The 16,609-nt window shown below is 44.6% G+C and overlaps 1 protein-coding gene across 7 annotated transcripts in view; it reads left to right on the top strand.

Annotated features, from left to right (window-relative positions):
* Positions 1–11,966: 11,966 nt before the first annotated feature.
* LOC123994377 (inosine-5'-monophosphate dehydrogenase 1b-like) overlaps positions 11,967–16,609 on the top strand; it is a 43,005-nt gene continuing 38,362 nt past the window's right edge. For 2 of the 7 annotated variants that reach the window (XM_046296894.1, XM_046296890.1), the window contains exon 1: positions 11,970–12,963. In XM_046296894.1, the coding sequence (XP_046152850.1) occupies positions 12,725–12,963 (239 nt within the window). In that variant the 5' untranslated portion in view covers positions 11,970–12,724. Of the gene's footprint in view, positions 12,964–15,645; positions 15,913–16,609 lie in introns of those variants that run through there. The other 5 variants (XM_046296888.1, XM_046296889.1, XM_046296891.1 and 2 more) reach the window with 5 other exon arrangements.

Raw genomic sequence — 16,609 nt, 5'->3', positions numbered from 1 at the left:
TTCGGCTTTCATATATAATCAGACAGATGTACACTGAAAAGGGGACTTCCACATTAGGCTGGTGATTTGGGTACTAGTTTCGCCCAGCAAATTTCACAATTTAAGCTTCAGCTTTCTGTAGAATCAGTGAATCAAACAACCATCGAGTATTGTTGTAGGCCTATTGTGGCCTGTCTCCTGCTATTTGCGATCAGTCAGTCATACACTCTCATGTTTCTCCAAGGACTTGACATTGACCACAGGGAGCAAATGGACGGAAATTCACTGAGCTGCTAAAGGCACTCTGGGTAAAAGTTAACCAAGGATGGGACTTACTGGTTAAATAAAGGTTAAATAAACAAATAATATTCTGAATAATAGCATATCAATTATATGACTTTGGTCACATTGTTTTGTTTCTGGTCACGCACACTGGGCCAAAACTGGTTGAATCAATGTTGTTTCCATGTAATTTAACAAAACATTTAAATGGCTGATTTTGAATCAATGTGTAAAACTGATTGGATTTGCAAAAAGTAATCCAAATAAAATATGTTTTCCCTTTTTTTCAACCTGTCCAATGACATGGTGACATATTTTGTTGATTTCAAGTTGAATTCATGTTAGTTGACAACTCGACCAAATGTAAATAAAAACTAGACCTTGAAATGACGTGCCCCTGGAGTGCCCCTGTCTATCCGTAAAAAAAATGAATACAATTTGTGCTGTCTGGTTTGCTTAATATAAGGAATGAGACTTTAGACTTTTAAGTAGTATTTTACTGGGTTACTTTCAGTTTTACTTGAGTCATTTCCTATGAAGGTATCTTTACTTTTATTCAAGTATGACAATTGGGTACTTTTTCCACCACTGGGCAATCCCCACCAGACATAATATAGAACCCTACAAACTAAAACTAGTAACTGTATTAGTAGGCCTAACAGTATTTTCTAAAGGATAGCTCTCCAAAGATGAATCACACCATATTTAATATTCTCGAAGGACAAGGACCTGCCTAAATGACTATCGACCCGTAGCACTCACGTCTGAAGCCATGAAGTGCTTTGAAAGGTTGGTCATGGCTCACATCAACACCATTATCCCAGAAACCCTAGACCCACTCCAATTTGCATACCGCCCCAACAGATCCACAGATGATGCAATCTCTTTTGCCCTCCACACTGCCCTTTCCCACCTGGACAAAAGGAACACCTATGTGAGAATGCTATTCATTGACAGGTCAGCGTTCAACACCACAGTGCCCTCAAAGCTCATCACTAAGCTAAAGACCCTGGGACTTAACACCTCCCTCTGCAACTGGATCCTGGACTTCCTGACAGGCCGCCCCCAGGTGGTAAGGGTAGGTAACAACACATCCACCAAGCTGATCCTCAACACAGGGGCCCCTCAGGGGTGCGTGCTCAGTCCCCTCCTGTACTCCCTGTTCACTCATGACTGCACGGCCAGGCACGACTTCAACACCAGCATTAAGTTTGCCGATGACACAACAGTGGTAGGCCTGATCATCCCACAACGATGAAACAGCCTATAGGGAGGAGGTTAGAGTCCGTGTGGTGCCAGGACAACAACCTCTACCTCAACGTGATCAAGACAAAGGAGATGATTGTGGACTACAGGAAAAGGAGGACCGAGCAAGCCCCTATTCTCAACGACGGGGCTGTAGTAAAGCAGGTTGAGAGCTTCAAGTTCCTTGGCGTCCACATCACCAACAAACTAACATGGTCCAAGCACACCAAGACAGTCTTGAAGATGGCATGACAAAACCTATTTCCCCTCAGGAGACAGAAAATATTTGGCATGGGTCCTCAGATCCTCTAAAGGTTCTACAGCTGCACCATGGAGAGCATCCTGACTGGTTGCATCACTGCGTGCTATGACAACTGCTCAGCCTCCGACCGCAAGGCACTACTGAGTGTAGTGCGTAGGGCCCAGTAAATCACTGAGGCAAAGCTTCCTGCCATCCAGGACCTCTATATCAGGCGGTATCAGAGGAAGGCCCTAAAAATGATCAAATACTCTAGCCACCCTAGTCATAGACTGTTCTCTCTGCTACCGCACAGCAAGAGGTGGCGCCAAGTCTAGGTCCAAGAGGCTTCTAAAACAGCTTCAACCCCCAAGCCATAAGACTCCTGAACATCTAATCAAATGGCTACCCAGACTATTTGCATTGTCCCCCCCTCTTTTACACCTCTGCTTCTCTCTGTTGTTATCATCTATGCATAGTCACTTAATAAATCTACCTACATGTATATATTACCTCAACTAACTGGTGCCCCCTCACATTGACTCTGTACAGGTACAGAGCTCTGTACAGAGCTGATGGCCCTGTATATAGTCTCGCTATTGTTATTTTACTGCTGCTCTTTAATTACTTGTTAATTTTATTTCTTATTCTTATTCATATTTTTTTCTTTAAACTTCATTGTTGGTTAGGGGCTCGTAAGTAGATAGCGATGATTAACAGTAGAACACTAACAGTAGAGATAACATTAACAGTAGAGATGTGGTCCTTCTCTAGCTCAGTTGGTAGAGCATGGCGCTTGTAACGCCAGGGTAGTGGGTTCGATTCCCGGGACCACCCATACGTAGAATGTATGCACACATGACTGTAAGTCGCTTTGGATAAAAGCGTCCGCTAAATGGCATATATATTATATATATATATATATATTACATATATATTATATATATATATTACATACATATATAACACTAGGGCAGCAACCTGGGCCCGTTTTGTAAGCGTCAGTCTATTGGGGAAAGGGGAATACCTAGTCAGCTGTACAATGAACGCATTCAACCGAAGTGTGTCTTCTGCATTTAACCCAACCCTTCTGAATGAAAAAGGTATATTTAACAATGCCTCAGAGTAGGAATGATGATCAGGTATCACTTTTGCCTTTCAGATTACAATGGATCAGATTATCATGGACAGGGGTAGAGGACCTGCTCCTAGATCCACACTCCAGCTCTGAGACTCTTGATAAATACTGGCACAGGGGTGTCAAAGTCATTTGACTCAGATTACTATATTTCTGTTCCAGCTAATGCCAGCAGGGTAATAAAGATAACCTAATGCCAGCAGGGTAATAAAGATAACCTAATGCCAGCAGGGGAATAAAGATAACCTAATGCCAGCAGGGGAATAAAGATAACCTAATGCCAGCAGGGGAATAAAGATAACCTAATGCCAGCAGGGGAATAAAGATAACCTAATGCCAGCAGGGTAATAAAGATAACCTAATGCCAGCAGGGTAATAAAGATAACCTAATGCCAGCAGGGTAATAAAGATAACCTAATGCCAGCAGGGTAATAAAGATAAACTAATGCCAGCAGGGGAATAAAGATAACCTAATGCCAGCAGGGGAATAAAGATAACCTAATGCCAGCAGGGGAATAAAGATAACCTAATGCCAGCAGGGGAATAAAGATAACCTAATGCCAGCAGGGGAATAAAGATAACCTAATGCCAGCAGGGGAATAAATATAACCTAATGCCAGCAGGGTAATAAAGATAACCTAATGCCAGCAGGGGAATAAAGATAACCTAATGCCAGCAGGGGAATAAAGATAACCTAATGCCAGCAGGGGAATAAAGATAACCTAATGCCAGCAGGGTAATAAAGATAACCTAATGCCAGCAGGGTAATAAAGATAACCTAATGCCAGCAGGGTAATAAAGATAACCTAATGCCAGCAGGGTAATAAAGATAAACTAATGCCAGCAGGGGAATAAAGATAACCTAATGCCAGCAGGGGAATAAAGATAACCTAATGCCAGCAGGGGAATAAAGATAACCTAATGCCAGCAGGGAATAAAGATAACCTAATGCCAGCAGGGGAATAAAGATAACCTAATGCCAGCAGGGGAATAAATATAACCTAATGCCAGCAGGGTAATAAAGATAACCTAATGCCAGCAGGGGAATAAAGATAACCTAATGCCAGCAGGGTAATAAAGATAACCTAATGCCAGCAGGGTAATAAAGATAAACTAATGCCAGCAGGGAATAAAGATAACCTAATGCCAGCAGGGGAATAAAGATAACCTAATGCCAGCAGGGGAATAAAGATAACCTAATGCCAGCAGGGGAATAAAGATAACCTAATGCCAGCAGGGGAATAAAGATAACCTAATGCCAGCAGGGGAATAAATATAACCTAATGCCAGCAGGGTAATAAAGATAACCTAATGCCAGCAGGGGAATAAAGATAACCTAATGCCAGCAGGGGAATAAAGATAACCTAATGCCAGCAGGGGAATAAAGATAACCTAATGCCAGCAGGGTAATAAAGATAACCTAATGCCAGCAGGGTAATAAAGATAACCTAATGCCAGCAGGGTAATAAAGATAACCTAATGCCAGCAGGGTAATAAAGATAACCTAATGCCAGCAGGGTAATAAAGATAACCTAATGCCAGCAGGGTAATAAAGATAAACGAATGCCAGCAGGGGAATAAAGATAACCTAATGCCAGCAGGGTAATAAAGATAACCTAATGCCAGCAGGGTAATAAAGATAACCTAATGCCAGCAGGGGAATAAAGATAACCTAATGCCAGCAGGGGAATAAAGATAACCTAATGCCAGCAGGGGAATAAAGATAACCTAATGCCAGCAGGGGAATAAAGATAACCTAATGCCAGCAGGAGAATAAAGATAACCTAATGCCAGCAGGGGAATAAAGATAACCTAATGCCAGCAGGGGAATAAAGATAACCTAATGCCAGCAGGGGAATAAAGATAACCTAATGCCAGCAGGAGAATAAAGATAACCTAATGCCAGCAGGAGAATAAAGATAACCTAATGCCAGCAGGAGAATAAAGATAACCTAATGCCAGCAGGGGAATAAAGATAACCTAATGCCAGCAGGGGAATAAAGATAAACTAATGCCAGCAGGAGAATAAAGATAACCTAATGCCAGCAGGGGAATAAAGATAACCTAATGCCAGCAGGAGAATAAAGATAACCTAATGCCAGCAGGAGAATAAAGATAACCTAATGCCAGCAGGAGAATAAAGATAACCTAATGTAACACAATATACATTAAAGCAGTAGCTCAACGAAAACAACACATTTTAAATACTGTATTCAACGAGGCTATATTGCAGGGGAGGTTGGTGAGAGGAACGGGCTGGAATGGAATAAATGGAATGGAGTCAAACATGTGGTTTCCATATATTTGATGTTTTTGGTACTGTTCCATTTATTCCATTCCAGCCATTACAATGAGCCCGTCCTCCTATAGCTCCTCCCACCAGCCTCCTCTGGTTGAGAGCTGATGGTCACAAGATTGTGGGCCATATTCTGTGGCCATATTCAATGCCCAACATTAGACAAGCCATGGTCAAAGCCGCAAACATGAGGATCAAGCAGTGAATGTTTGCACAAAATGTTTGCATCTCATGGCGATCCAGCGTACCAGTACTTGCATTGAGTTTAAAATTGGAGGGCTGCACATCTGCGTACTTTTGCTACGCAACGTCGTTTTGCTTATCTACTTGCAGTTCTTGCATTGCATGCATATGTAACTTAGGCTTTGAGAGATGTGAAGGCCAACAGATAGGATTATGTCTAGAATAAAAGAGCAGAAAGTGAATTTGACAAAGTAGCCTAGTGTTGGCCTAGGGAGTGTTCTGTGAAGAGAGAGCACTGTTCTATCAAAGTGGCTAAATGTGACATGAGTTAGGCAGGGGGACTCTGTATTCAGGTCATCTGATGGAGGATGTCCTCAGTCTACACACACACACACACACAGGGCTCTGTTGTCGGGCTCGGTCATCGCTGGGTTGAGGAGTCTCGTGCCCGACGTTTGTCTTCGTTCTGCTCAATGATTGTCCACACAAAGACTGGTCTCATACATTGAGTATACAAAACATTAAGAACACTCGCTCTTTCCATGACATAGACTGACCAGGTGAATCCAGGTGAAAGCTATGATCCCTTATTGATGTCACTATACTACTTCAATCAGTGTAGATGAACGGGAGAAGACAGGTCAAATAAGGATTTTTAAGCATTGAGAAAATTGAGACATTGATTGTGTATGTGTGCCATTCAGAGGGTGAATGGGCAAGACAACATATTTAAGTTCCTTTGATTGGGGTTTAGTAGTAGTTGCCAGGTGCACCGATTTGTGTCAAGAACTGCAATGCTGCTGGGTTTTTCACACTCAACAGTTTCCTGTGTGTATCAAGAATGGTCCACCACCCAAATGGCCCATCCAGCCAACTTGACACAACTGTGGGAAGCATTGGAGTCAACATGGACCAGCATCCCTGTGGAACGCTTTCGACACCTTGTAGAGTCCATGCCTCAATGAATTGAGTCTGTTCTGAGGACAAAATGGGGTGCAACTCAATATTAGGAAGGTGTTCCTAATGTTTGGTATACTCAGTGTAGAGTGGACGTAACAGTAAATGTAAATCAAGGGCATGATGATATGTTACGTTTGGTATGGTTACATAAGACAGAAGGTTAATAACCTTTTACTGGAGTGGGCTAAATCAGGGTCACACACAGTGACATACACTTTGAAACAAAAGTATACACCTCACACACATGGTTATGGGCTTAAGAAAAAAGAAGACACCTTTACCATGTCAGATATAGAGTTGACATTTTGAGTTTGCATCCCAATATTACACTTTATATACATCACCGTCACGCCTATTCCCGCTGATCCCCTCTGGTGTTCGACGTCGCCGGTTTACTACCCATCGGTCCTGGCAACCATCATTACGCACACATGTGCTTCATCATGAGGCACACCTGGACTCCATTACCTCACTTATTACCTCCCCTTTATCTTGCACTCCCTTAGGTTTTTTTCCCCAGGCAGTATTGTTTCTGTGTTTCATGTCAATACACTATTCCTATGTTGTATAGTTATTTGTTATATTAAACTTACCACCTGCACCTGGTTCTCGACTCCCAGCGTCTGTTTCTACAGCATTAGTGGATTCCGGTACCACGGGGAACTTTACTGACCAGACTCTTGCCTCCTCTCTTAAACATCACCTCATACCTGCACTCCTCTCCTTTCCATGTTCAAGCCCTCGATAATCGGCCATTAGGTCCCGGGACCATCACACACATCACCAAACCACTCACCTTCACTGTGGAGTCCATCCATCAGGAGAACATTCCCTTCACCACCAGCTCACAAGATCCTCCTCGGCCTCCCTTGGCTTCAAAGCCATAACCCCACCATCTCATGGTCGAGGATGAAAATCATCGACTGGGCACCCGAATGCCGAAGGGCCTGCTTTCCCATCCCCTTTGGATCCACGTCGATTGAGAGTCCTGTGGTTGCCCTGCAGCCCAACATCCCGAAGGTATACCATGACCTGGGGAAGGTATTTTCCAAAATCTGCTCCACCTGTCTCCCTCCTCATCGCCCCTGGGACTTTGCCCTCAACCTGCTTGCAGGCTCTGCGCCCCCACCCAGACGCATCTACCCTCTGTCGGTGGCTGAAACCAAGGCCATGGAGGAGCACATCCATGAAGCGCTCCAACAAGGTTTCATCCACACGTCCACTTCTGCAGGCTTCTTCTTCATGGCCAAGAAGGTTGGAGGGTTACCCCTGTGTATTGATTACAAGAGGACTCAATGACATCACCACCAAGTACCGTTACCTTCTCCCATTGGTGCCATCGAATAGCTCCGTGTGGCCCGGTTCTTTACCAAATTGGACCTGCGGAGTGCATACAATCTCATCCGCATCCGGGAGGGGTCTGAATGGAAGACAGCTTTTAGCACAATGTCTGGTCACTACGAGTACTTGGTGATGCCATTTGGATTAGCCAATGCTCCATCAGTGTTCCAGGCATTCGTCAACGAGGTGTCCCGGGATATGCTAAGACGGCAGGTGGTCGTGTATATCAACGGCATCCTGGCTACCTTGGAGGATCACATCGCTCAAGTCCGAGTAGTCCTGGAACGCCTCCTGGCTAACCACCTGTTTGTCAAGGCTGAGAAGTACCAGTTTCATCAGGAGGCTGTCTCCTTCCTAGATGACCAAATCAGCCCGCAAGGAGTGAAGATGGACGTCAAGAAGGTAGATGCAGTCAGGTTATGGCCAGTCCCAACCACCATAAACGGGTTACAACGCCGTTTCCTCAGGAGCTTTAGCTCCATCGCCGCTCCTCTCTCCTCAAGAGTGCTCCCCAAAGGTTGGTGTGGAGTCCCGGTGTACTACCCACCGGTCTTCTTTAGCTCCATCGCTGCTCCTCTCTCCTCAAGGGTGGTCCCCAAAGGTTGGTGTGGAGTCCCGGTGTACTACCCACCGGTCCTGGCAACCATCATTACAAGCACCTGTGCTTCATCATGAGGCACACCTGGACTCCATTACCTCATTTACTCCCTTAGGTTCTTTCCCCAGGCAGTATTGCTTGTGTTTCATGTCAAGATGCTACTCCTGTGTGGTATTGTTCCATGTTTGTTGTATTACCACCTGCACCTGTTCGCCACTGCCAGTGTCTACGTTAGAAGACTGAAATATAATACAACTGTTTGACATAGAAAACACTGGATTTTTGTTGTAAAAATAAATAAATAATAATAATTAAAAACATTCCACACATGAGACCAAAAAGGGTGCTTTTGATCACTGACTGCAGGAAAGGGGTACGGCCAACACCGCCTTGCCACATACTCCACATGAAACCCATTAACATTATGGTAATCCAGGTAATCCAGTGAATGTGTGGGGGGGTTCACACACATGAATACATGAGCGGAAGAGTCACAAAGACGGAGTACAGATAATGGACTAAAGTGACCCAACTCCCTATGCCATTGTGTGTGTTTGTGTGTGTGCGTGTGTTTGTGTGTTTGTGTGTTTGTGTGTGTGTGTGTGCGTGCGTGCGTGTGTGTGTTTGTGTGTGTGTGAGTGTGAGTGTGAGTGTGAGTGTGTGTGTGCGTGCGTGCGTGTGTGTGTTTGTGAGTGTTTGTGTGTGTGTGTGTGTGTGTGTGTGTGTGTGTGTGTGTGTGTGTGTGTGTGTGTGCGTGCGTGCGTGCGTGCGTGCGTGCATTTGTATATATGCTTTCGAGGTAAACAACACAGAGGAGCACATCTGAACTTGAATTGAGATGCATATCACATAGATAGCAGTGTGTGATTTCCACGAAAGTTTACAGTAGCAAGCGTGCTGATCTCGCGTTAGGCTTCGGCTCCAGTGTTGACCTAGCTGCGAAAAGAGGGTTCCATGGAGGGGTTGACTGCACGGACAAGGATGGGCGTTGCTATGCTCTCCACAGGCAGCATAAGAGGATTTTCCGTCCTCGAGTCTGAGCAACTGTCACAAACACTCAGTCACCTGTTCCTGACCCCTTTCAGACACCAGGTCTGGAGTGGGAGAAAGGGGTGATGGGGAGATACCTCTTTCTCACTGGTACCTATTTCTTTCCCTTTCTCATTCTCAGCCTCTTCCTCTGACATTGTTTTTTACAAATGAAGAGAAGAGCCCATTTAAGAGATATTTTCCCCATTGCAACTTTCTGTCGACATATACAGTGCATTTAGAAAGTATTAAGACCCTTAGATTTGTTTCACATTTTGTTACATTACAGCCTTATTCTAAATGGATTAAATCATTTTTTCCCTCATCAATCTACACACAATACCCATAATGACAAAGCGAAAACAGGTTTTAGAAAGGTTTGTAAATTTATAAAGAATAAAAAACAGAAATATCTTATTTACATAAGTATTCATACCCTTTGCTATAAGACTCGATATTGAGTTCAGGTGCATCCTTTTTCCATTGATCGTCCTTGAGAAGTTTCTACAACTTGATTGGGGTCCACCTGTGGTAAATTAAATTGATTGGACATGATTTGGAAAGGCAAAAACCTGTCTATATAAGGTCTCACAGTTGACTGTGCATGTCAGAGCAAATACCAAACCATGAAATCGAAGGAATTGTCCGCAGAGCCCCCGAGACAGGATTGTGTCAAGGCACAGATCTGGGGAAGGATACCAAAAAATGTCTGCAGCATTGAAGGTCCCCAAGAACACAGTGATCCTCCGTCATTCTTAAATGGAAGAAGTTTGGAACCTCCAAGACTCTTCCTAAAGCTGGCAACCTGGCCAAACTGACCAATTGGCGGAGAAGCGCCTTTGTCAGGGAAGTGACCAAGAACCCAATGGTCACTCTGACAGAGCTCCAGAGTTCCTCTGTGGAGATAGGATAACTTTCCAGAAAGACAACCATCTCTGCAGCACTCCACCAATCAGGCCTTTAAGGTAGAGTAGCCAGACGGAAGCCACTCCTCAGTAAAAGGAACATGGAGTTTGCCAAAAGGCACCTAAAGACTCTCAGACCATGAGAAACAAGATTCTCTGGTCTGATGAAACCAAGACTGAACTCTTTGGCCTGAATTCCTAAGCTTTACGTCTGGAGGAAACCTGGCACCATCCCTACGGTGAAGCATGGTGGTGACAGCATCATGCTGTGCAGATGTTTTTTAGCGGGAGGGACTGGGTGACAATTCTGGATCGAGGGGAAAATGAACGCAAAGTACAGAGAGATCCTTGATGAAAACCTGCTCCAGACCGCTCAGGACCTCAGACTGAGGCGAAGGTTTACCTTCCAACAGGACCCTAAGCACATTTTTTAATTTTTAATTTGACCTTTATTTAACCAGGCAAGTCAGTTAAGAACACATTCGTATTTTCAATGACGGCCTGGGAACAGTGGGTTAACTGCCTGTTCAGGGGCAGAACGACAGATTTGTACCTTGTCAGCTCGGGGGTTTTAACTCCTTCCGGTTATTAGTCCAACGCTCTAACCACTAGGCTACGCTGCCGCCCATAGCCAAGACAACACAGGAGTAGCTTCGGGACAAGTCTCTGAATGTCCTTGAGTGGCCCAACCAGAGCCCAGACTTGAACCTGATGTAACATCTCTGGAGAGACCTGAAAAAAGCTGTGCAGCGACGCTCCCCATCCAACCTGACAGATCTTGAGAGGATCTGCAGAGAAGAATGGGAGAAACTCCCTAAATACAGGTGTGTCTAGCTTGTAGCGTCATACCCAAGAAGACTGGAGGGAGTTTGCTTCAACAAAGTACTGAGTAAAGGGTCTGAATACTTATGTAAATCTGATAATTCCATTTTTATTAGCAAACATTTCTATAATGCTGTTTTTGCTTTGCAATTTTAGGGTATTGTGTGTAGGGGGAAAAAATGTGAATCCATTTCAGAATAAGGCTGTAACGTAACAAAATTTGGAAAAGGTCAAGGGGTCTGAATATTTTCTGAATGCACGGTATGTGGGGCCCATGCTGGAATTGAACCCACTACCTTGGTTGTTGCTATAGCTATCTCCATGCTCCATGTCAAATGAGCCTTTAACATTCTATTTTGTAAGCTTGAAAAACCCTGTCTGGAAGATGTTAAGAGTACAGGCCTCAGACTGGCCTATTTAAAGGTACATCCACACACAGTGTTTGGGAGCAGAATGGTTTGTACTGTGCATATACTGTAGATTGTACTGAACATTTGAGGAGTATTTCAGGGGCTATGTAAGAAGCTGTCACCCTTGTGTTAGCTACACTCTCTCCTGTGGTGCATTGTGAGCACTGTTTGTACCTCCCTGAACCTGTCTGTGCCCAGGGCAAGCCAGGCATCCTCCTCAAGGCCATACTTTGGTACTATCTCAAGCAGTTTGTGGAATTATTTTATATTACTGTGGGTTTGTCCCACGGCCACACACACACACACAGACGCACACATTTGCAACAGTGCTAGTCTGTTTGGAGTATGTTTAAGTGCCCTCTCTACCTCCTGCATGTATCTCCTGCACACTGTATTCTAATTCCCCAATCCTCTTTGTGAATGCGACATGTGCCACTGACAGAAAACAGGGTTAAGCTGTACGCAGAGAGATTCATAGAGCAGCACTCGACTGGACAAAAACACACTGAGTATCCCATTCTGCTTCTCTTCTATCCCTGCAGGCATTATCTTTCTTTCTATCAACCTCTCCCTCCCTCTATTAGTCTGGACCCTTTCTCTCTGCCATCTCACTCCTCCCATTCCCACCACAATCTCCCTTCAGGTCAGTGAGTATTAGTTCTCTCACAGGGACAAGGGGAACGTTGGGACGGCAACGACTCCACAACGACAAGCCTCTCCGGCATCATTTCCACGACGACGCCATCCCGGCAGGAGCATTACCACGGTGACACCCTCTCCTGACACGCCTAGCGGACACTGTGGGTTGGTTTGCAGGTGCACCCTGCACAGAGACGGGGGAGGGACATAACTACCTTCTTTCTGTCTCTCTCTCTCTCTCTCTCTCTCTCTCTCTCTCTCTCTCTCTCTCTCTCTCTCTCTCATATCTCTCTGAGTATTTTTGTATCTGACCTGGGATTCGAAAACAAAGTTGACGGTAAAGACAACACTGGAGCTATGAGACCAAGATAAGAATGTGTTGAACCAGAGAATGTGTTGTGTCTCTCACAAGTAGCTCTGTTTTTCAAACTCAGGTCCTCAGCTCCTTTGACTCGTCTGGTTGGTTGGCTGAGATCGTTCTAATTCGTTCTGTTCTGTTGGAATTGTTTTGAGCTGGTAGCCCGGTTCAGGAACACCCAGTCCCTACGTGACTTGAGTCCACTTGAGGGACGTCACCGACAGAAGGGTCAGAGGGCGACGGTGAGGTCACCGACCAGAGTGAGAGACTGGAGCAAGAGAGCTTGGCAATTGGACCCAACATGGAGGGGTACGGCTACGAACACTTTGGGGTGGATGGAGAGCGGGACAGCCACCAGATGGACTACCGGAGGATCGTAGGGGACACAGAGCTACCCTGTCCCAGCTCCAACCCCTCACCACAAGATGCGGAGCACCTCTTCCGCCTCAGCCCCCATGGGCATGGACATGGGCACGGGCATGAGACGGCCGCCCAGCGATACAGCGCCACCCGCATCCAGGCTGGCTTTGGCCCTGAGAGGTGAGTTGGGCAAAGCAAGATTATGGCATCCATTTGAAAAGAACAACATATTAGTGAAGGGCCAGGCAAAGAAGATTTTTAGATACATGCTGAAATGTAGAATAGTTTAATAGCGTAGCAACTCTAGGGCTGACTCATGTTGAAATCCAACCTGAGTTAGAGTTGCACCACACGGGGTTGGTGGCACCTAATTGGGGAGGACGGGCATATTGACTTGAGCCAATGGTATCAAATATATCAAACACATGGTTTTAATGTGTTTAATGCCATTCCATTTACCCCCTTCCAGCCATTATTATGAGCTGTCCTGCCCTCGGCAGCTTCCTGTGAGTTTCACCCCGTTTTGCCTTCAGAACAGTCTCAATTGGTCGGGGCATGGACAAGGTGTGGAAAGCGTTCCAAAGGGAAGCTGGCCCATGTTGACTCCAATGCTTCCCACAGTCAAGTTGGTTGGATGTCCTTTGTGTGGTGGACCATTCTTGATACACACGGGAAACTGTTGAGCATGAAAAACCCAGCATTGCACTTCTTGAGACACTCAAAACGGTGGCCTCGCACCTACTAGCATACCCTGTTCAAAGGTACTTAAATATTTTGTCTTGCCCATTCACAATGGCACACATACACAATCAATGTCTCAATGTCTCCTCTTCATCTACACTGATTGAAGTGGATGTAATAAGTGACATCAATAAGGGATCATAGCTTTCACCTGGATTCACCTGGTCAGTCTATGTCATGGAAAGAGCAGGTGTTTCTAATTTGTTGTATATTCAGTGTATATTTGACTGATGAGCATTCGAGCTGTGGCATTAGTTCCTCCCACTTGTTTTGACTACTTTTCATTACTCTGCTTTCACCATGGTTACAATATGTAAATACAGCCCATTGAGTAGTATCAGTTTACACTGCCACATAGCCCTGTGTTTAGCCTGGCTTGTCAATAACCTTGAAGTTAAATCTCCTTGTTAGCCCATAATGAAGCTCTAGGACGCCTGTGTCTTATATGGTTTATGGCGAGTCATTCTAAGCGTGGCCCCTAAACACATTGAAAAGCTATGATTCAGTGGCCTACTCTGATGCCAAAACAACAGAAACTGCCTCAAGGCTATTTTTGGAGTGGCAGGTCCCCCTTATGCCTTGCAGCTAGGGCAGCAGGTGGAGAGCTTAATGGGATTTGGTTTGAATCAATGCTTGAAATAGCCACCGGGTGTGCATAGAGGAATCTCTGACCCATATTGTGGGTGACCCACATTTAAAGCAATGAACTCAAGCACAGACACAGTACCCGCCAGATCACCTTGGTACTTGTCAAGGCTGGGAAGGCCCTCTGTGTTTTGCGTAGTACTGGACGAGGGGCTCCTGGTATAGTGCCACACAGGGAGTAGGCCAAGGGACAATATACATCCCCATGATAAATGTACTTGGGGTAAATTCTGTTTTAATGCAGGGTGGATCACTAGTCACCATTACAAATGCATTTGGTTTTATTTGCTCTGAATATCTGTGTGTTGGTTGAGTGGACACAGCGACAGCAGTCCCACTCCATTTCATGCACAGGATCAAGAGTGCATGGGTTAGAATTCTCCACTCTCCAGAAAACGATGGTGACAAGGAAGAACAAAATGTAGGTTGCAATTGTTTATCAGTGACTACCGTCAGCCACTGATGGTATTGACAGCAGTGAGCTGTCCGTCCTCCTTTTACAAAGGTGTGTGCTTGTGAGGGAGGTCTACTTCATCTGTCTGTGTATGTCTGTGTACGTGTGTGTGTGTGCTCCTCATCCCAACCCTGAACCATCACAGACATGGGAGAGTGTGGAACTGTTCGGTACGCAATGCTTGTGGATTCACAGGTCAACATACAGCACAATAGGCCAAGCCTAAATAATTCAGTCTGATTCTCCCAAATCCGTCAGCTTGAACGCCAATGGTCTATTGACTTTTGTGCTTTTATTATCTGAATGGTCTCGACAGATGATAAAGGAGGGGGCCATTCTCTCTTTCTGTTTTAAACAGTCTGTCCTGTATTTGAAAGTGAAAGTCATAGGCCACGATATTCAAGATCAGAAGGAGAAAATTAGGGTAAATTCCGTCAATGTGTAGCCTCATCTACTGTAAATGTGTCAAATGTGATATAGGCTATTTAAAGGAGGTATGTATCCTGGCTGACTCTACTGGTCAGTTGAAGTCAATCTAGACTAGAAAATGCCACTGTCGGCCGTATAATTGGTTACTAGTAACTGGTTGCATGTGACTTGTAAATCTGACAGTGGTGCTGTTCAGTTAATACCTCCAAACGTTGCACCTCATGGAACCATCTGAGAATAGTTGATTTGTGGGTTTTGTCAAAATACAAGTAGATAAGCATTATAAAAGTTGATTTCTACACATTTGAATGATTTATGATTGATCCAAAAACGGATGGTAGGAGGGCTGTTTATGTGGTTATATGTGGGTTATAAAATGATAATATATGGACATTGGCACTGCCAGAATATAGTGCCAATTTCCCTGTAGCCTAAATGCATGATTTTCTCCTCCAAAAGATGTATGGTCTGCACTCTGCATATTAGGTATATTACATAAATTACAAGGACATATAATCTCACTAATTTGTAGTCTGTGATTGAGTTGGGATTTTACCCTCATGTTTTCGTATTCAATGAGCGCCCCACGTGGGAGGAGAGGGGATGTGACGCATCCGTTTTCGACGCTTCTGCGAAAATATTCTTCTTCTTATTAACGCGGATACACTAGCAGCGACAGGCAATCAACTTTGGACCAGCCTCGCATCATCACTTGAGTTTGTAGTAGGGGATTAGTTGTGTGTTGGTTACCTCCACAATAGAGAAAGCACACATTGCTTCCGCTCATTTTGGACTTGCTAGCTAGCTACAGCTGGAAAGTTCGCATTTCCGAACACCTTCAACGTGGTCAGCTTCAAGAGGTAGAAAACGGGCTGGAATTGATTTTTTGTGTCACATTTTCTTAACGTAGCTAACACTAGGTAACTGTAAGTAAGACTAAGAACGTGGTGAGGTGGCTAATTGCATAGAATACAGAGCATCTTCAGTAATGAGTTGAAACATGTTAGTTAGCTTGCTAACCGGCTAACGCTAGCTGACACATGCTCCTGAATAACGCACGGATCATTTTGACCTGCGTGGCAAGAAATTAGATGGCTAATTTATAGTGCAGCTTTGGTGATAAAATGCATTGCAAACGATATGTTAAAGACATCATATGATGGATGGAAATCTATAAATACTTAGGCTGCGGACAGTTTGCTAGATTCGTCATTAATCGTTAATATAGCCATGTTTTATTCTCCCCGCATGTATTTTGGGCTCATGGCATTGAAACCATTGTTAGGTACTCAGCTGTACAGTAGCCGGTTAACGTTAGTAAGTGCTAGCTAACTACTGTAGCTAGCTACGGTATTGACAGGCATTGCTCACGGTTGCCTTTCAGCAGCTATCCAGAACACTAGGTAGTCTGGGTAAATATGTGCTTGAAGGAAACGTTTTTGCTGAACACATCACTGTTTAACACGCTTGATGGCTGTTTTGTTTGCATGGACCGCCACCACAAGCAATAAAGATAAAGAACTACTCTATTTTCCTGGTGTTTATCCAGTAAATTGT

The sequence above is a fragment of the Oncorhynchus gorbuscha genome, linkage group LG14, assembly GCF_021184085.1.
Source record: "Oncorhynchus gorbuscha isolate QuinsamMale2020 ecotype Even-year linkage group LG14, OgorEven_v1.0, whole genome shotgun sequence".
Taxonomy (NCBI): domain Eukaryota; kingdom Metazoa; phylum Chordata; class Actinopteri; order Salmoniformes; family Salmonidae; genus Oncorhynchus; species Oncorhynchus gorbuscha.
The sequence above is the reverse complement of the archived record's forward strand: the minus strand, read 5'-3'. Positions and strand labels throughout refer to the sequence as shown.